The following is a 21,225-nucleotide window of genomic DNA, read 5'->3' as shown; positions in this document are numbered from 1 at the left end:
AATGTCTGTCTGTAAAGCTGTAAGCTCTGAGGGCAGGGGTCACGTCTACCAACTCTTGTACTGTACCTCCCCAAGCGTTTAGTACAGTGTTCTGCATACAGCAAGCACTCAATAAATACCATTGATTGAAGGGGGATAGAGGGGGAGGCGAGAAGGAGGAGGAGAACAGCGTGGGCACAATGCAGGGACAAAGAAAGCGCTGAATTACTATAAAAGTTGCTGTCAGTAGTCACCATGAATTGGCAATAAGCATGCTAACTCGAGGAAACTCTTGGCCAATAAAGCTCTACCAGTTCCTCCTCATCCACGTGCCAGGCCAGCTTGGGATGGCAAACCTCAAACATTCGAGTCAATCCTGAACAAAAATGCTACAATGCCTTCACAAACCACAGCCGTGCCTTTATAGATTTGGAAGGCTGACCCTTTTTTTAATACTAAGGGAATTTAATTTTAAACTCCCCAAATGACAGTTAAAATGTAACGAATGGCCAAAGGTTTCTAGTCTCTCAAACTTCAACATCTCTAAATAAAAAAGTCAAACTCTACCTTCCCTACTCCCTCTCAAAAAAAAAAAAAAAAAAGGGCTGATTTTGTTGAATTCCTTACTCATTGCTTCTGGGATATTTTTTAAGGTTCTCGTTTCAGTCCGGCCCAGGTATTGTCAAACATTAAAAGCTTCAATTCCCTCAGAGACCTCCAAGGTTAACCAATACCTCCCAAATTGGCTAAACCGTGGGCCCTTCAGAAGAGAAGGACGGCAAAGAGCAGGAAGAGGAGGCTGGAGACAAATGGTTGGGGTAGATATGATCAAGCATTCCTCCACGGCTGAAAAGGTCAGTCTATACAACTCTCCCTTCCCCAGTTCCTCCTCCTCTCTTCTCTCTGGGCTGGGCCCCTTCACTTTGATTTGATGTAAACAGCATTTTCCAGGTCTAAACAGCATTTTCCAGGTCAGTGGCATTGAACACACATGGGAAAAACCTCAAGGCAAGCTATCGGCATTAGGATTTTTACCAGCAGGGCTGTGGAGAAAAGTTGCCATTTTCATGCACATTACTGGCAACAGAGTGAAACAGCAACTGAGGGCCTAAAATAACACAATGAGCCTCTTAATCGATCAATCAATTAATGGCATTTATTGAGCACTTACTGTACAGACCACTGGAATAAGCACTTGGAAAAGTACAATTCAACAGAATTGGTAGGCCCGGTCCTTGCCTTTGACCACAAGTAACTTGCAGTCTACAGGGAGAGACACAGACATTAAAATAAATGCCTGTCTTAGCTTTTCCACCTTCAGTCGGCGACTAAAAGATGCAAGCTCTTAGAGACGGGGCCTGGGGGTTAGAGATCCCAAATGCCGGATGCGTGGATTGGATGAGGGAGATGCCAATGGAGGTACCTGCAATGATGGGCTCTGTCAGGTTTGATGCTGCAGCACTTCGGACACTTGTACACCACCTGTCCTGGTTTGAGCTGTAAACTTTCAATGAATTCTTTTGTGGCATTTCCTTTGGGTACTGCACCCTGGAAACAAATAAAAAAGGTTGAGAGGGAGTGGTGGGAAAAACTGAGTGTACCCTCATTTCAAGACACTCACTTCCAAATACATTTGCACAGACAATATTAAATTTGCTTTAAAGAAGAGGTGCACGGAAACCAGGGATTGTGAACACCTGTGAAATCTTCTAAAAATGAACCTGTATAACTGCCACAAAAAAAATCCAACCATCCAATGATGCAAATCGATCACCATGTGGTCACATGTAAGGCCGAGCAAAAACTGAAACAGAAAATCCTGAATTCTAACCTAGCCTCTGTTTGCCTGATTTCTGAACTTCCAAATATCTTACCATGGTAGTGTCCCAAAAGAGAGCCTGTGAACACTGGCCTGCCAAAGAAGGGCCAGGGAGAAAATTTGCTTATACTAAAACAAAAAAAAACTAGATTAAGAAAAGGTGCTATCCGCCATTCAACACTTGGAAAAGGAGGGGAAGGCTTCAGCCATTTGGAGTAGAAAATGTGAATACGGGAGTGTCTTGGACTAAAAGACATTTCTAAATTTTTTGAATCCCGTGGACTCACACTTCTTTAGACTGATGTTCTTTGCAATGATTTGGAACATTCTTGCTCTAATATGATTCCTTAAAATGTGTTTAAAAAATTGCAGGGCAACGACTAGCAATGAACAATCTGTTTAACTTTAATAGTAAAACATTATTCGACATCTGTCCCACAAAATAATGGGGTTTCAAAAGAACTGTCCAAAAGGGGAAGGGTGTTACCCCCAAATAAAGAGAGGATTTATGGGGCCTTCAGTCAAAAAAGTTGACGAGCCACTTACTTTCTCAGTTAAAGGAAAAAACCCACTAAGGACTAAGATCCAGTGTTTAGTATAGTGCCTGACTCATACTAAGCACTTACCAAATACCTTAAAAAAATCTGTCTAGTAAAGGAACTTGTATTACGTGGTTGTGTTCTTGAAAAACCCGCCATTATCGGGAAAAAATGTGTTATAATAGCCTTTGATTCACTGGGAATTAATGAGTTAGAAAGCAGATGCTTCAGAGACATCACTGCGAGTGACATTCTCCTATGCAGATTTCTATATTTTTGTTCTGCCCATATCTAAGCAGAATGCTTGAAATTCACTTATTTTCCTGCATAAAATACAGTAAATTTGCCAAGACACAAACACCAAGTATTGGGCAATATGGTGCCGTGCAGTTAGGGCTGAGAGGTTTAGCAGCACAACACCTAGACTCATACCACGTGCAGGCTCACAAGCGTCTCTTTCTAAACTGAATTACTTGTGCCAACTTGTGGGTTGTGTAACAGCAGACCAGACTTGAGTCATGGGAACAATATTCCCACAGTCTTCCATCTCGTATACGAATTGTGTACGAAAAACAAGTTATGGCAGAAGTGGGTCATTTGAATGCATTCATGAATGAGAGGTCCATAGGAAAAATTAGGGATTCCAGATGGTACAATTCCCAACCATGTGGAGGGCAACGACCACCATGGTCTTTCAAGCATCACTGTCGGAGATCAGATCCTGGGATCAGTGGACCATTGCTTAGGTTAGGTTACTTGAATAAAATGGTTTTCATCCGAGAAACCCATTCATCATTCCCTCTGAGAAAACTGCCCTGGGCCATGAATCTTCCCCATGATCTCTTAGAAGCAGCATGGCTCAGTGGAAAGAGCACGGGCTTGGGAGTCAGAGGTCATGGGTTCAAATCCTGGCTCCGCCAATTGTCAGCTGTGTGACTTTGGGCACGTCACAACTTCTCTGGGCCTCAGTTACCTCATTTATAAAATGGGGATTAAGACTGTGAGCCCCACGTGGGACAACCTGATCACCTTGTAACCTCCCCAGCACTTAGAATAGTGCTTTGACATAGTAAGTACTTAACAAATGCCATCATCATTATTATTATTAGAAGAGAAGGACACTGTCTTTGGGGTTTCTGTAGTTTCCCCATTCCCGTTCCTTTACTGTGGGGAGAATTGTGGCAGTAAGTGGTTAGAGAAAATGTGGGGTCAAATTAGGTTTCTCTTCTGGATAATAGGGTCTCCAGTATGAGAAAAATCTTCTCATGAAGCCAAGCGACCTCTCAGCCTCCAAACAAAGTGTTTAAGGGGAAAAACGGCAAGTGTTATTTCCTCTCTAGAGAATCTAGAGAGAAGTTTTAAGCGCCCACTTGCAGGGAAAAGAAGGTGTGAACTGCAAAGGCGCACACTTAGGCAATAAAGGAAAAAAGAAGGGTAAAATTTAAGCAAACGGTATGGTAACGGTAATGTGCAGTGAAAAGATTCCTTCAGGCCAGCACTCTAAATCTGGAAACCCGAGGCGACATCTGACTCCCGAAGGGATACTGGGTAGCCCAAGAACAAATCCTCATGGAAAGCTCTTAATGGCTTTTTCCTCTGTGATCTTGTTCAAATGCCCTGCTCATTCAGGCTTCTCCTTTGCAGTACGAATACACAGATTTCTGCCATTAAAATTCTTATTTTGAAGGTTTCCCAGTTTCTTATAAAGAGATTTCACAAAACCACACCTTCAGTGGAGGATCTGGCCTGCTCTCGAACTACTTTAAATGAAAGTACACTTCAGAAGTCGGAGAGCATTGCTCAACGCTACTGTTCCCAAAGTGTCTGTGCGAGGTTTTCCAGAGACCCATGCTCGGGCTGTCGAGGGGGCTTCGGGGGTCAAGCAAATTGGTTGGAGGACGTGTTTCAAGTGGCAAGGGCAAGGAATTCCCGAGAACAGAAAAGAATTGAAAAAACACTGAGGAGTAGGGTGAGGAGACTTCCATATATAGAGGCAAAAAAGAAATGGCAGCAGAATGAAAGCAGGTTCCAAAGAGAGTCTGGACAGGACACATCGACGTAGGCGGTGATTTAGAGAAGGGTAAAGAAGAAAGTCTGAATTTTCACGAAAAGACAAAAAACGGAAAACTCCTTTTTAAAGAAGAGCAGAGCCTCTGGAAAGGAGGATAAGTATTACATGGATCGGCACGAAAGGACAACACACAGAATACACGAAAATGCAGGAATCCTCTGACAAGCACCATCTAGTCGGCTAATCACCATTATTTCAGCTTTTATACAATTAGAGCCATCAGCAGATGCTTACCGTTTTTAGAAGAGCTGACCTTAAAATATGAATTCGTTTACATAAATTTGGGACTTCGCAGCAGCACAGTGAGGAGAGCGAGTCAGACTATAAAGCATAGTGTTTAACGTGCATAAATGAGGTGTGGGGGAGGGACTATTCCAGGAAGCACATACCAGTTAGAGACATCTGAATTTATATCTCCAGTTGGAGATCACTTGAGTTGTGTCTAAAGGTTGAGCAGTTACCGAAGGTTACAATTTTTACTTCCTATGTTCTGTCATGCCTTCCTCTACCTACTGATTTTTAAAACACAGTGATGATTCTTTAAGCTATACTTCAAAGACGTATCCAATTACCAATGATTCCCAGTGCTGGAATTTGGCTGTATTACAGCCGGCAATCTAGCGGGAGCCCCCAGAACTTTCCTCAGTGTTGCTGCAATGATATTTTCCCTACGTTCACACTTCAACTTAACAAGCATAATGCAAGGCTTCATTAATTAGTCAGCCTTGCAAATTAGGTCAAAACATTTCAGGCCTTCAAAATTTTTCACCAGCATAAACCCACTTACGGTGCATCTCCTACCGATCCAGCAAGACACAATGAAACGAGCCCACACCTGAAAGTCAAAGGATATGGGTTCTAATTGCTGGATCTACCACTTGCCTGCCGTGTGACCCTGGGCAAGTCACTTAACTTCTCTGTGCCTCGGCTGCCTCATCTTTGAAGTGGGCATTCAATACCTGTTCTTCCTATTCTGACTGTGAGTCTGGGGCAAGGGCTGAGTCGATCTGATTATCTTTTATCTACCCCAGTGCTTGGTCCAGGGCTTGGCTCAGAGTAAGTGCTCAACAAAAATCACTATTATTATTATTATTACTAATCCCATTTCCTTTCCTCTTTCGAATCAAGCATTGCTGCTGATCTGCACATCAGACTAAATAATTACACCCGGAGTTCTCCCATAAAAAGCAAATTATTCTAAAAATTGATTTCTTTTAAGTACAAGATGTGGAAACAATGATTCAATTTCTTGTAGACCCTTTGTCAGTTTTCCTGAAGACCCCATGTATGTGTTAATCAGTATAGCTAAATTAATATCTGTGAACTGATGTGATACTACAGAATGTTATGTATACCAGTAACCCACTGAGGCTATGTTATATCTAAAATGAGTATTGCGGAAAACAGACAGAACAGGAACGAGGGGGGAGAAGTGAATCAATTAGACACAGGACTTCCATCTGGATTCCAGAATAAAAGTGAGAGGGCTGCCCAGAGAGACAGGATGCAGAGGACCTGAGAAAGGCAGAGGGCTTGTATGCTCAGAGCAGTTGACAGGGGCAAGAAGCGGCTCAGGGAGGAAGAAGTGAGAACTTAAAAACTAAATGGAGACTGAAAATAGGGACGGGTGCAGATGGAAAGGTGGAGAGAAGGAAAAGAAGCCAAGCTCTTGCATTAACTTTGATGCTCACCCAATCTCCCAGAGTACTTACGTATATATCCTTATATGCTACTATTTGCCCTACCCTAATCTATTTTAATGTCTGTCTCCCCCTGAAGAACATAAGCTCCTTTGGGGCAGGGATCAGGTGCCAACCAACTCTATTGGATTTAACTTTCTCAAGAGCTTAGTACAGTGCTCTGCACATAGTAAGTGCTCAGTAAATACCATTCATTGATTAGCGATAAAATGTTTCTAAGCAAGTGATGTGGACTGGGGGAAAAGAGTAAGCATTCCCCCCACTCCCACCAGCAGAAATCCTCAGTTATGGAGTGTTTGGGTTTTAGGGCTCTTTTAGGTCACATCCTCAACTTTCTTAAAGTAAACTCTGTTTTTACATTCCCTGGAGCACCACTTCTAGACTTTTTTGGGGAAAATCACTTCCTTAGTACATCTAATGAAATTGAACTAAAAATGGCAATGTTCATTGTAAACATAATGAGGTTTACACATCACATAGATATCATATAGAGTTGTGAAGACTATGTGCATACACAGAAACCCATTTCAAATGTCTTCAAACCACTGGAAAGAAGCTGGGCATAGATAATTTCATTTTACTTACTGGCAGCTACAGATCTGCACAGATATCATAACAAAGTGGGGAGTCAATCCTGAGGAGAAATAAAAGTTAAGACCAATCCAAAAAGGCCATAGCTGCAGTCCCTACTCAAGCAGTACAATCAAGTTCCAATCATCCTCTGTCATCTTTGGAATGAAGAGGCCAAATTTCTCAAAGTTGATTTGGATGCCCAGTTTACTGTCATCAAATCTCTGACAAAGGACCCCCATGACCTGCTACTCCCGGTAGGGGTGACGACCACCTCCTCGGAAAGGATACTGTCAAAACTGTCCAGCCAGAAATGCAACTATCAGCCAGTCACGCGTCTGCGGTGAGACTGCAGTCAAATCATTGGATTCTCACCCCACTGGGTCACCTTGTCAATTTAAAAGAGAGTAGATCTTTAGATGTAGTCAATTCCACCTGGCTCTGGCTCAAATTCAGCTCCAAAGGGGTCTATTTATAGATGCAAACCTGTTTTCACTTAGCCATTTCAGGAGAAAAGGAGAGTGGCAGCTCGACCAAAGCCTGACTTTTAACGATCACGATGTGTTGCTTTTTTTTCCCCCACCAGAGCCTGCTTCTACCAGTCAGTCAATCATCTGATAGTATCTTTTTGAGGTGTCTGGACAGGAATGGGAGAAGGGAGATGAGCGATAGCTAGATGATGCAGTAGAATCCAGAGAGTTTTTTTGTTTTGCTTTTTTTAGGTCAGAGGAGACATGAGTATGTTTGAAGGTGATGAGGAGGAGCCATCAGAGAGCAACCAGTTGAAGGATGTAGTCAAGGGGTGTCAGAAGGGTGGGCCTGTGTTTTTAAGAGATGAGAAAGGGTGAGGTCAGAGGCGTGGGTAGTTGGGGAAATACCTCCTGATAAACGGCTGGGGATGATGAGAGTGGAAATGGGATTCAGAGGTGAATGAGGAGAAGGGGGTGAGACTTTGGGGAGCTCACTTCTGATGGTTTCAACTGTGTCAATAAAGTAGTTGGCAGTGGCATCAGGGTTGGTGGAGGTGGGGACACTGGGGGAGTTTCCAGGGGGAACTAAAGGCCTGGAACAGTTGGTGAGGGAATTGGGCATGGGAGTCAACAAGAAAAGAGAAATAGTGCCGCTGAATGGAGGAGAAGGCAGAGTAATGACAGGTGCGGATGAATCTGAGATAGCCAAAGTTGACCTAATGCCAGGATTTCCACAAACAGTGCTAGAGAAGCGGCGTGGCTCAGTGGAAAGAGCACGGGCTTTGGAGTCAGAAGTCATGGGTTCAAATCCCGGCTCCGCCAACTGCCAGCTGTGTGACTTTGGGCAAGTCACTTCTCTGTGCCTCAGTTACCTCATCTGTAAAATGGGGATTAAGAACTGTGAGCCCCCCGTGGGACAGCCTGATCACCTTGTAACCTCTCCAGCGCTTAGAACAGTGCTTTGCACATAGTAAGCGCTTAATAAATGTTATCATTATTATTATTAAACGGCAGGAGTGAAGGAAATGTACTGTGGAGGTGATCCGGGGCTGCGGGGGTGGGAGGGGTCGGTGGGACGGGCCTGACAGAGGGACAGGGAGGTGAGGCGGTTGACTCCGCCGGAGAGGATGGAGTGGATTTGAATGTCAAGAGAGAGGAGGAGGGGTAGAAATTCCAAATGGAGCTTGGTGTCCAGGGATGATTATAGAGGTCGAGAGATCAGAGGTCTCTGTTGGGAGAGAAGACAGTCTGGTGGAGTTGGGGGCTGTGGGAGAGAAGGCACATTAGGGGGTTGTGATGGGAGTGTGGGATTTCAAAACTGGTGAGGTTAGAGATGGCCCAGTGACTTCTGATGATGAGAGATCCACTGTGTGTCCCAGTGGGTGAGGGGGAGGTCGGGGGAGCTGAGGGGGGAGAGGAAGTGGGCTGCTGGAGGGGGTCTTCAGGAGGAACATCCATATGGGGGTGAAAATCTCCAAGGATCAGCAGAGAGAAGGAAAGTGAGAAAGGCATGGAAACCTCAAAGAAAATGGTGATGGGGCCTAGGGGGTTGTACATGACTGCAACCAGTAATTGTAGTTGGTGGTTAGAAGTAGATGTTGTGGGCTTCTCAACAGTCACTAAGGGCAAAGGCTCCCAAACTTCTTGTCCCACGGCCCCAAAATCCCATTTCTATATCTTTGTTCCACCTCCTGTAATATTACTAGGCAGCCAAATCAAACCCATTTTTTCAATGGAACAGATTTTAAAAGGAATAATTTTAGACCTTCCCATTTACTTTAAAATTGAAGAAATATAAATCGTCTACTTCTGCTCATTACCATAAATTTTCACAAACAAATCTGCATTTGTTTTCGATAAACAAAATTGGATACTGAAGAATACCAAAAACAAAGAATACTTAAAATTGCACTTTCCTAACCACTTTCATTCATCCTTCTCACTGTGCCTCGATCTTGCCTGTCTCGCCGCCGACCCCTGGCCCGCGTCCTACCTTTGGCCTGGAAACGCCCTCCCTCCTCAAATCCATCAGACAATGACTCTCCCCCCATTCAAAGCCTTGCTGAAGGCCCATCTCCACCAAGAGGCCTTTCCAGATTAAGCTCCACTTTTCCTCATCTCCCACTCCCTTCCACATCACCCTGACTCGCTCCCTTTGCTCTTCCCCCACTCCCCACCCTACAGCACCTATGTATATATCTGTAATTTTATTTATTTATATTGATGTCTGTTTACTTGCATTGATGTCTGTCTTCCCCCCGTCTCCGCCCGGCCTAGGCTGTGAGCTCATTGTGGGCAGGGATTGTCTCTCTTTATTGCTATATTGGACTTTCCCACCAAGTGCTTAGTACAGTGCTCGGCACACAGTAAGCACCCGATAAATACAACTGAATTGTATGCATGAATGATTGAATACTCAGGGACCAAATGGGTCTAAGGGAATTCACAGGTGTCTTTCAGCCAAACGCAACTCCCAATTCTTCTTTTATCTGTCTTTTTTTTAACATGGGTGGAAGACACACCACATTTCTTTCATCAGTTTTAAGTAATTCTTCCAGCGTGTCCTAGGGCACATGGGTTTGGGAGTCAGGACACCTAGGTTTTAATTCTGGCTCTGGCCTAGCTTGTGATCTTGGGCAAATCACTCAACTTCTTTGTGCCTCAGTTTTCTCGTTTGTAAAATGGGGATTAAACACCAGTCCTCCCCTGTAGGATAGGGACTGTGTCCAACCTAGTTATCTTGTATCTATCTACTCCAGGAATAATGATGGTATTTGTTAAGCACTATGTGCCAAGCACTGTTCTAAGCGCTGGTACAACACTTGGCATATAATAAATGGTTAACAAATACCATGGGTTTATAAGAAAATAGTTCTCAAGCCCTGAAAGATTCTGGTGAAGGGAAAAAAGGTCCACTGAATACTGTCAAACTATAAAAAGAGATGTCCCTTTACTGGTCAAGGGACAAGCTTCAAAGCTGTCCGTCCCCTCGCCCCCTCCTACCTCACCCCCCTTCTCTCCTTCCCCAGCCCAGCCCGTACCCTCCGCTACTCTGCCACCGCTAACCTCCTCACTGGGCCTCGTTCTCGCCTGTCCCGCCGTCGACCCCCAGTCCATGTCTTTCATCAATCGTATTTATTGAGCGCTTACTATGTGCAGAGCACTGTACTAAGCGTACTTTCCCCTGGCCTGGAATTCCCTCCCTCCACACATCCGCCAAGCTAGCTCTCTTCCTCCCTTCAAAGCCCTACTGAGCACTCATCTCCTCCAGGAGGCCTTCCCAGACTGAGCCCCCCATCTTCTCCTCCTCCTCCCCACTCCCCCCCCCGCCCTACCCCTTCTCCTCCCCACAGCACTTGTGTACATTTGTACATATTTATTACTGTATTTATTAATGATGTGTATATATCTATAATTCTATTTATTTTGATGGTACTGACACCTGTCTACTTGTTCTGCTTTACTGTCTCCCCCTTCTAGACTGTGAGCCCGTTGTTGGGTAGGGACTGTCTCTATATGTTGCCAAATTGGACTTGCCAAGCGCTCAGTACAGTGCTCTGCACACAGTAAGCGCTCAATAAATATGACTGACTGACAATGAATGGTCTATTTTAACTGAATTCACTTACTGATTTTGTTCTCAGTATCTTTGCCTATCCCTTTGGGGATATTTTTATTTATGTTTATTTTTTATTTTTCAGAAAACACTGGGCCTTCACTGGGGATTATTACTAATAGTTCTGCACATTAAAACTTCTTAGTGGTCATTTTGACTTTTCTCTGGGGGAACTGTTAGAATTTGGTTCTGTCTTCTAAAACTGGATTCATGTTTGGCCAATAATTCCCTTCTGGATCCTGATAATTACTTGTTTGGCTTTGCTGATTATAGAGGCAAAAGGATGTATTTATTAGCAATTTGTTAATTAGCTTGTGTAAAAAATATTGTGGTAATGGGCAGTAAATGAATCACAATTGGAAGGGATGCAAACACAAGGAGGAGATGAGAAAGAGAGTTAATTCTACTTGGAAGGATAGCAGTGTAACTTCCCTGGAAATTGATGTAGTGTGGCCTAGTGGAAGGAGTGTGGGTTTGGGAGTCGGGGATCTGGATTCTAATCCGGGCGCTGACACTTCTCTGGTGTGTGACTTTGGGCAAATTGCTTAAATCATCTGTAAAATGGGGAAAAATACCTATCCTCTCTGACTCAGATTGTGAGCCCCACGTGGGACAGGTCTGTGGTGTTCAATCTCATTATCCTGCATCAACTCCAGTGTTTACTACAGTGTGTGGCACACAGTAAGTACTGAAATACCACAACTATTATTGTTATTATTATTATTATTATCATCATTATTATTATTAGTCACTTAATCTGGTTGGGTTTCAGCTTTCTTTAGGGTAAAATGGGGCGGACGATACCTTCTGTCCCTACCTCACAGTGATGCGGTGTAGGAAGAATGAGCAAAGTCCTATTAAAAGTACTTTGGGATTTTTTTAATGCTCTACATATTCAAATATCAGAATCGTTTTTACCGAAATCATTATTGTGAGACATGGCCAGACATTTGAACTCTAGATCAATGGGGGATGCTGACTCTGTGCCAACCCTTAGGAATTCACAGGAGGAGTTACCGGCAGCAAGACCAAAAGAAAACTCCAAAACGTTTCCATCAAAATGCACAGAATTGGGTTTGAACAGGCAGAGGGGACGATGCACAACAAAACAAGCTCAGAAACAACCCAGGTTCTGTTCCCAAGGAGCGGGATCCTGGCCTTTGGAGAAACTGGAAGTTAGATGGTGTGTTCGTGTGTCTGTGTGGGGGGGCTAGGGAGGGAAAAGGGGTTTGCTGGGAAGGGAGAGGACGGGGGGATATTGAGGGAAGAAGAACACGTGCCTCCACATATTGCTGACCTCCTCTCCACCACCTCTCCCACCTGGGCTGTAGCTCAAAGGTGATCTGCAGACCCCCAAAGCCAAAATCCCTCCAAAAGACCCACTGGTCAAGAGCCAAGATGCGAAAGGATCGAGGTCCCCGCCTCCTTCGGAACTAAAGCCACGAAAGAATCGAGCCAAAGATTGTGGGGCGGAGGAAGGAGAATACCATTTTAAAAGGTGGGAAGTGGAGATGTGGATGGGGCTGGCCGACTAAAGAAGCAGGAGGGAAAACCGTGACAGAACCCATGTCTAAAAATGAGATCTTTTTAAGAGGTGGGCCAGGAGAATAAGTTGCTCACTTCAGCCACCTGGAGAACTTCTGAAGAGAAAATCCAGTCTCTTTTAGAATCAATCGTATTTATTGAGCGCTTACTTTGTGCAGAGCACTGTACTAAGAACTTGGGAAGTACAAGTTGGCAACATATAGAGACAGTCCCTACCCAACAGTGGGCTCACAGTCGAGAAGGGGGAAACAAGAAGAGAAGAGAAGAGAGAAGAAAAGGCAAGTTCGCCCGCACTGTGCAATCTAAAAGGCTACGGCACGTGGGTGCTTGGGGCTTGGCTTTTCTGCAAAATATTATCTTAATCAATGGTATTTATTGAGTGCTTACTGTGTGCAGAGGACTTTACTAAGCACTTGGGAGAGTACAACAGAGCTGGTAGATAAGTTCCCTGCCCACAACCAGAATCAAATACTAACCTTACCCTTTCTCCCTATTTGCCCACAAGCCCGGGAATAGGACATATGTTGCCAACTTGTACTTCCCAAGCGCTTAGTACAGTGCTCTGCACACAGTTGGCGCTTAATAAATACGACTGATTGACTGACATTCCAATACTGCTGCTTTCCTATGCTTTTCAGCAACTCCCCATCCAGTACTGCAAGACAACTTATCCTCTTTGCCTGTGTTTCTCAAAGGGCGGTTCTATTACCTAGCCTTTCAGTTTATTGTGTCACCGTTACCCCTTTCTTTGTTTCTGAAACTCCCATTTTGACACAGAGCCGCAACGCGGGAAATCTCAGCTAAAGTGGCCAAAAAGCCATCAAGCCCACAGTTTTCTAAACTTGAGCTAATGATTTCAGAGTTGCTGTTCACAAATCAGCAACCCAGAGTGAGGCTCAGATGGCATTTTCCTAGCAATATATAAAAGTTCAAATAGGAACTAAGGGAAGAAGTATTTCAGCTATGTACACTGCAAACTGACCCACCGGCCATGAAATTACCTCCAAGAGCAACAGGAATCCTGCCATATCACACCAACATCTACTGCTTATTAGGTTCACATATATAATATGTCTTCGATGTGACCAAGGAGACAGTATTCTAAAACAGTCTCATTAGTCCTTGCATTTTGAAGCTTTTACATTCCTGACCATGGTGATTCACTAAACAAAGGTCTTTTTGTACTCTCTTTCCTTGCAACAGAGATAAAAAATAAATAAAAGCCCCAGCAACTGGTTAGTGCAGCCTGAAAAATCATTTAGGCAAGGAGATCAGAGGGATATGTGCTGAAGAGAGAAATCCCATACAATGTATGGATGGAAGAGATGCACTTGACACCAGAAAAGTTGCAATATAATTGAACCGGAGGGAAAAGACACTGCTTGACGGCATGCAAAATCTACCATCTGAGTTACCAGGAAGCCACAGACTTCAAGAACAGGATAGGCTAAGGACACAGCATACAATATATTTCTCACGACGTCCACGGAGAGTCTAAATTTGTCTGCACGGAGTCATTAGCGGCCTTGGCTTTCTTTCCCTTTTTAAAACTAAAAACATACACCCATCCCACCTACTGCAACAACTGAGTCACGGTCCTCTATACCACTCACCCTCTTTTTCCATACAAGATGATGAATACGGAACCAGGTCTATTAGAGGATTTAAAGCCAGGTTAGACTGAAATTAGTAACTGATGCCACAGCTTGGTAAATTTAGCTAAATCAGCAGTGTGAGACTTTTTCTCTTTCCCGATAGCGCTTGATATTGACACTTGCCAAGCGGCACAGAGGACCGAAACCAGCTTTTCCAGCTTTTCAGGAAAAGGAAGGGCCGCATCTACCACGAAGCCCATTCGTGTTTTGGCTTGCAGAATCCAACCTCGTTTCATTATTTTCGAGCCAGGGAAGCCCGATGACCAAATCATTGATCGGCACGGGAACAAGACACAGGTGACTTGCTTAAGAGTTGCTATCTTTGATGCCGGAAGGTGGAACATCAGTGATTTGGCTGGTGGCTTTTATTTCCCGGGCCAGACTTCTCACCATCCGGGAGTGCGTGCACCAGTAACTCAAGTTGAGGTGGCTCGTTGGCCAACCCTGCCCTTGCCCACACCCTGGAAGCGAAGCCTAAATTGGCTTTTTGCCTGCACCAGTCAATCAACTGTAATTACTGAGCACTTACTGTGTGCGGAGCACTGAATTGAGCAATTGGGAGAGTACAGTACTACAAAATAACGGATGCATTCCCTGCCCACAATGAGCTTACTGCCTAGAGGAGGAGACAGACATTAATACAGATAAATAAATTACAGACATGCACATAAGTGTTGTGGGGTTGGGAGGGGGATAATAATAATGATGGCATTTGTTAAGCGCTTACTATGTGCAAAGCACTGTTCTAAGCGCTGGGGAGGTTACAAGGTGATCTGGTTGTCCCACATGGGGCTCACAGTCTTAATCCCCATTTTACAGATGAGGGAACTGAGGCCCAAAGAAGTTAAGTGACTTGCCCAAAGTCACACAGCTGACAGCTGGAGGGGCTGGGATGAATAAAGGGAGCAAGTCAGGGTGACGCAGAAGGGGGTGGGAGAAGAGGGAAGGTGGGATCAGTCAGGGAAGGCCTCTTGGAGGAGGTGTGCCTTCATCATCATCAATCGTATTTACTGAGCGCTTACTATGTGCAGAGCACTGTACTAAGCGCTTGGGAAGTACAAATTGGCAACATAAGCCTTCAATAAGGCTTTGAAGGTGAGGAGAGCAGTTCTGCTGGATATGAGGAGGGAGGGTGCTCCGGGTCAGAGGCAGGACGTGGGCAAGAGGCAGGCGGCGAGACGGACGAGATCGCAGCACAGTGAGAAGGTTGGCATTAGAGGAACGAAACCTGTGGGCTGGGTCGGAGTAGGAGAGTAGCGAGGTGAGGTCGGAGGGGGCAGTGACCGAGTGCTTTAAAAGCACCAGCGAGACAAACTTACTGGATCCGTCAGCATAGCCCGAAAATGGGACGCCAGGGCCAGGAACGCCAGCAGGTTGAATACTATTCCATTGATGGCGCTGTAAATGTAGTCTCTCGATGGGACCAACATGACAAAGAGGACCACGAATTCCGCGTAGAGGACCAGCAGCCAGGTGACCACGGCACAGGCGATGCCACAGCCATCTCGGATAAACCACATGGCTCCCCGGGAACCGTGGCGAGAAGGCGGCATGCACTTCTCCGGCTGGAGGTATTCGGGCGTCCTCTCAATGTCTCTGAAACGGTGAACTGGAGTGAGCATCATAGGCTTTTATGTCCATACTTGCGTCTGAAAGACAGGAGATAAAACATAAGACTGTGAGCCCACTGTTGGGTAGGGACTGTCTCTATATGTTGCCAACTTGTACTTCCCAAGCGCTTAGTACAGTGCTCTGCACACGGCAAGTGCTCAATAAATACGATTAAACAACAGGCTCCTTCCTCACTCAACAGACAACATGCAGTGACCACCTAAATTGGCCGAGGACACTGCTCCCCTGGCAGAAAAGAAGCCGAAATGCCTCTAAATATTTCTGCCTGGGCCATTTCCTTCCCTATCCCAGCTAGGAATCAACAGGAGAAGCAGCATGGCCCAGTGGAAAGAGCCCGGGCTGAGAACAGTGCTTTGCACATAGTAAGCGCTTAACAAATGCCATCATTATTATCATTATTACCCGGGTTCTAATCCAGGTTCCACCACTTGCCTGCTGTGTGACCTTGGGTAGATCACTTAACTTTTTGTAAACCTGTTGCAGGCAGGGGACACGTCTGTTGTTCTGGACTCTTACAAGCGCTTAGTACAGTGCTCTGCACATAAACTCTCAATTCCATTGATGGATTTTTTTTTTAATGGCATTTGTTAAGGGGCAAGGCACTGTACTAAGTGCTGGGATAGACACAAACCAATCAGGTTGGACACAGTCCATGTCCCACATGGGGCTCAATCTTAATACCCAGTTTACCAATGAGGTAACTGAGACCCAGAGAAATTCAGTGACTTGCCCAAGGTCACACAGCAAACAAGCGATGGAGCTGGCATTAGAACCAGGTCCTTTTTGACGCCCAGGCCCGTGCTCTAACCACTAGGCCAGGCTGCTTCTCTTTGACTGATTTAGCCTCCGTGCCTCAGTTTCCTCAGCTGTAAAATGGGGATTCAATACCTGTTCTCCCTTCTCCTTAGACCGTGAATCCGACGTGGGTCAGGAGCTGAATCCAACCTGATTAAGTTGTTTCTACAGCAGCATGTTGAACAGTGCTGGACACCACGGTAAGTGTTTAACGAATGCCTAGGGGAAAGGGCATGGGAAGTCACGAGACCTGGGGTCATCACCTGCCTGCTGGGAAACCTCGGGCAAGTCACTCAACTCCCTCATCTATAAAAATGGGGATAAGAGGAGCTGTTCTCCCTCTCTCTACGACAGTGAGCGCCAGGATGGACAGTGACAGTCCAATCTGATTACATTATATCTATCCCAGTGTTGAGCTCAGTGCTTGGTACACAGTAAGCCCTTAACAAACACAATTACTATTGTTAATAATTAATAAGATGAATAACCTCTTCACAGGAGAAGTTAGGTCATTTTTTACAGTAAACACAGTCCCGTGGTTCAATTGGCAGTCACATCCTTTATTGGAAAAACCCAACAGGTGACTTGAAAGCTCTACCTGTTGCTGAATTGTACTTTCCAAGTGCTTAGTACAGTGCTCTGAACGCAGTAAGTGTTCAATAAATATGACTGACTGAAAGCTAAAATGGACACCCAGTCCAGCTACGCAGTGAGTGACAAGCACAGAAAAAGACCCGGGGGCATGAATTCATTTGCTTTAACACTTCCTTAAAAATAAATTGGAAACCTTAGCCCGATCAAATGCCACACAGGAAAAGGAAGTGAATACGGATTTCCCTCAGAGAACTGTTTTCCCCATCTTTTCAACCTGTTGCAAAGGCTGCGGTGATGCCAGCTCATTTTGCCCAGAGAAGCTACCTAATTTTCACGACGATGATCACCGCAGTGTGTTGCGCTAAACACGGACCATTCAAAAGCTGAACAGTCGATCTGTGCTGTCCTCTGGGTGGAAAACTTCTGAAGCGCAAAAGAAATTTTAGAGCTGTCATTTTTAGTGCTGCTTTATATCTAAGGTCTGTCTGGCTTTCACTCTGTGCCTTCATTTCCCAGGATGTTTCCTCTTTCCCTTCATTTCCCTCAAACGCACTCCCCACCACACTGCAAATCTGAGACCACAGCCCTCACCCTTCAGAAAACACACCTTCTCTACGAGACTTTTGCTGATGAACTCCTAATCTCCTTTATATTCACCCTTCCTGGCTCTGCAGCGCTTCTGTGCCACCCATGTTCTTAAATACTTTTAACCTCCTATTCCACTTTTGTTCTTATTTTATATACCCTTTTATTAACTTACATATCTCCCTTTCCCTGCGTTGTTTTATCTGTAATTTATTTTATTGTCTATATCTCCCTAGCTAGACTACAAGTTCCTTGAGGGAAGGAAGCATGTCTACTAATTTTATTGTATTTTCATGAGCAGTTAGTTCCACACTCCAAACAAAGTAGGTACTAAATAGAATAATATTGATTGATTGCTGTTTCAAGGCCAGCAAGGGATTCCTGGTCAAAGCCAGATTTCCAACAACACTCATGAGAGTTTGAATAGGTGTCTAGGCTGAGGGTTTGGAGTTAAGCTCTCAAAGAGTACAGTAATGGAGCTGGATTGAATTATCAAAGCAGATTTTAGGACTAGAGGTAGTTTGAAGAAGCTGTTGCAACCTCTAATAAAAATTTACAAAATCACTACAACTGAGGGAGGTACAAGAAACATATTTACATTTTTCCGGGCAGGGATCATGTCTAACAACTCTACCGTACTTTCCTAAGCGTTTCTTACAGTGGTCTGCCCCCAGGAAATGCTCAATAAACACCACTGATTAAATGATTTTCTAAAAAGATGCCTAAAAGTTACTTTATCATTTGTTATGTATGAGAAAACAACGTAAACACCACTACCAACCACGGCACCTGAATCATCCTACATGTCTAGGAAGGCAGTGTGACCCAGTGGAGAAGACTCCATTCCTAGCTCTATTTCCCCACTCTGTGCCCCAATTTCCCCAAATGTACAATAGGGGCAATAATACATGCCTCTTCCTACCTCACGGGGATGGCACAAGGATAAAATGAGAGTACTGCACTCTCCCCAGCGCTTAGTACAGTGTTCTGTCCACAGTGAAGCACTCAAAAAATACCACGATTGATTGATAATAGTTGTGACAGTTCTTGGGAGACTAAAAAGTCTTTAGAAGCACGATAACAGCATTTATTTATTAAGTGCTTACTATGTGCCAAGTACTGTGGTAGATTTGAGGCCAGGTAGATGAGACACAGCCCCTGACCCTCAAGGAATATTCAAATCAAATCAAATCCAAGACTTTGGTAACTGTGCAGAATTCAAAACCTCTTTTGCTGAGGTGAAGGGTGTCGGTAGACCCCGATGGCATTCAATCCACGCCAGTAGCCTGTGCGAAGTGACGGCTTTTGAGGGGACTTGGCCAATTCCAGTGGAACCACGGGACTGGAAGAGAGCGAAGAGGCCTCGGAGAGTGAGGCGCTTTTGCTGTTAAAAGCCATCGACTGAATCGGGAGCCGGTGGCTTCTCTTGCTTTCTTCTGTACACCTTCCCCTGCCTTCTCACCCACCCACCTGGATTTTTAAATGGGGAAAGGGAGAGTGCTGGGGGGGGAGGAATGTCCTTTCTCAACACTGGTCTATCTTCCTCTAGACTGCAAGCTCTCTGCGGGCAGGGTGCGTCTGCTCTCTCTATTGTACTGTACTCTCCCAAGTGCCTAGTACAGTGCTCTGCATACAGTAATTGCTCAAAAAATACCGTTGATTGATTGCTGATTCACTACTGTACCATCTGACCGTCTGGCTCTCAAAGACGGAGTACAAACCGTCCTTTTTATTTTGCCATTAGGAGGATATAATTATAGTTGCACTCTACTTTGTGGGCAGGGTTGTCTTGTATGACTTTTATTAGCTATTCTTCACGATGTCTACGTGAAGGAAACTGAAGCCCAGAAAGGTCTGTTAAGCCAGGTTCACCAGAGAGCTAGTGGTGGAAGAGAACAGTTGCCTTGGAGCACACAGGCCATGAGCTGCTCCAAGGTTAATGACAATAAAGAGCACATTGTGCTGCTAAGCCTCTGGGACCGCCACAGGAGAAAAAAATCCAGGGCAGGGAGATCATTTACTTTTCATTTCTTGGGTTTCAGAACAAAAAGAGAAAGCCAGTGAAGGCAAGCAAGCTAATTTTGTAAAAAAAAACAGCTGCTGCACCCCATGCCTAAAATAGACAGTTTATCACATTCCATCCTGTCGAACCAAAGCACACCCCTCTTTATTTTAAAAATAAACAGGCTAGGATATATTTATTAGTGGGGTTTTTTGACCCATCGATTTTACAGAATTATTTAATATTCTGACTGATAAGTGTGCTGAGATTGTGGATTCTTCCCCATCAATCCATGTACTACTGTACATTCTCTCTGAAGGGCCGTGGCCCTGCATTTCTGTAAGTTGGGATCCAAACCTTAAAGTCTTTTTCCCGTCTACTTAAGAATTCTGTTGTTGGTGGACCATACAGGCTAGCAAAAAAATCATCCCTTCCTTCGCAGAGAAGGCTATAAAAGGTAAATACCGGCACAGGACAGTTTAACAATGTAGTAGAAAGGGTGATTGAAGAATCAAAGGATTGACTAATGTTATCTGCCAGGTGCATAAATGATTTCAAAGTCTGGGTGGGTGGGGAAGCAGGGCTATTTTCCCTCTAATTTCAATATTCCCATACGCACATACAAGGATAAACTGGAAGGTTTAAAACGGCATTAGAAAATCACAACACAACCAAGTTCCTGAGCTCAGACTTGCTCACAAGCTGCCTGAACGAAATGAGGCCAGGTGCGGTGGTTCCAACTGAAAAAACAAGATTACCATAGACTTTTGGAAGCCTCAAGCACTTACAGATGCCTCAAAAAACCTTCTGAATCTTCACCACCATTTCCGTCACTGTGCTAGAGAAAGTCAAAGCTAGGTTTCCTGCAAAAGACAAAAAAAAAAAGGGGCCTCACCCAGTTAAGGCTTCCGTCCTTGGCCGTCAACTGCCCAATCAAAACCAAATTCTTCCTAATTTCCTTACATGTTCCATCACCTAAACGGTTGACAAATTTCTTAATGGGGACGATGCAAAGCTTTCTTTACGCAAAATCTCCTTTATGTGCCCGTACATAATCTTAGAACAGAAACTGAATTATCCTTTGCTTGTCTGATTCCGGTTTGGACGTGGCCGAGTATGTGTTTCTTCTTCCTCCCACCAGTTAACTACAATTCTTAATCAAATATTTTGAATGGCCCTGAATCGTCCCCTACAATGGTCTCTGAAGCCAGGATATAGTTTCTGAAATTTCTATCCCAGCCCACAGTGTAATTAATTAATACACTTAATTGCTCCTCAAGTGCATGGTCCTTAAGGAGTAATGGCATCTTGAGGGTAGGTGAAGAGGGTCACTCTCTGGGGGCTGGAGGAGAGGGAGGAGGCTCCTAAGATGGCAGAGTTATTTATTCCTCTTCCATGCCATTGTCTGGTGGTTCCTGAAAACATCTTGGGCTCTGAGTAAGCATAGATGCTCCAAACCCAGTCAGGTGATGCTGGCCAAGCACCTAGTATGAGGTAGCTCCCCAGTAACCCTTGGGGCGGCCAAACATAGCCCAGTTTCCCTCAGAGCCTGCCTGCCGAGGGTACCGAGTTTCAGCATTTGCAACTGGACGTCGGCTTTCCAAAGAGAAATCAACAGTCCACACCCTGGCGGAGTTGGAAATGTATCTGATC

The 21,225-nt window shown here is 44.7% G+C and overlaps 1 protein-coding gene across 8 annotated transcripts in view; it reads right to left on the bottom strand.

The window, feature by feature from the left end:
- Positions 1-21,225, bottom strand: part of ZDHHC3 (zinc finger DHHC-type palmitoyltransferase 3) — a 56,278-nt gene that overhangs the window by 25,233 nt on the left and 9,820 nt on the right. For 3 of the 8 annotated variants that reach the window (XM_038765952.1, XM_038765943.1, XM_038765990.1), the window contains 3 exons: positions 20,361-20,435; positions 15,284-15,613; positions 1,403-1,527 (listed from right to left, as the gene is read on the bottom strand). In XM_038765952.1, coding sequence (XP_038621880.1) covers positions 1,403-1,527; positions 15,284-15,589 — 431 coding nt within the window. In that variant the 5' untranslated portion in view covers positions 15,590-15,613; positions 20,361-20,435. The other 5 variants (XM_038765971.1, XM_038765962.1, XM_038765980.1 and 2 more) reach the window with 4 other exon arrangements.

This window comes from Tachyglossus aculeatus, chromosome 2 (assembly GCF_015852505.1).
Source record: "Tachyglossus aculeatus isolate mTacAcu1 chromosome 2, mTacAcu1.pri, whole genome shotgun sequence".
Classification (NCBI taxonomy): domain Eukaryota; kingdom Metazoa; phylum Chordata; class Mammalia; order Monotremata; family Tachyglossidae; genus Tachyglossus; species Tachyglossus aculeatus.
This window is presented reverse-complemented; position numbering and strand designations above follow the sequence as displayed.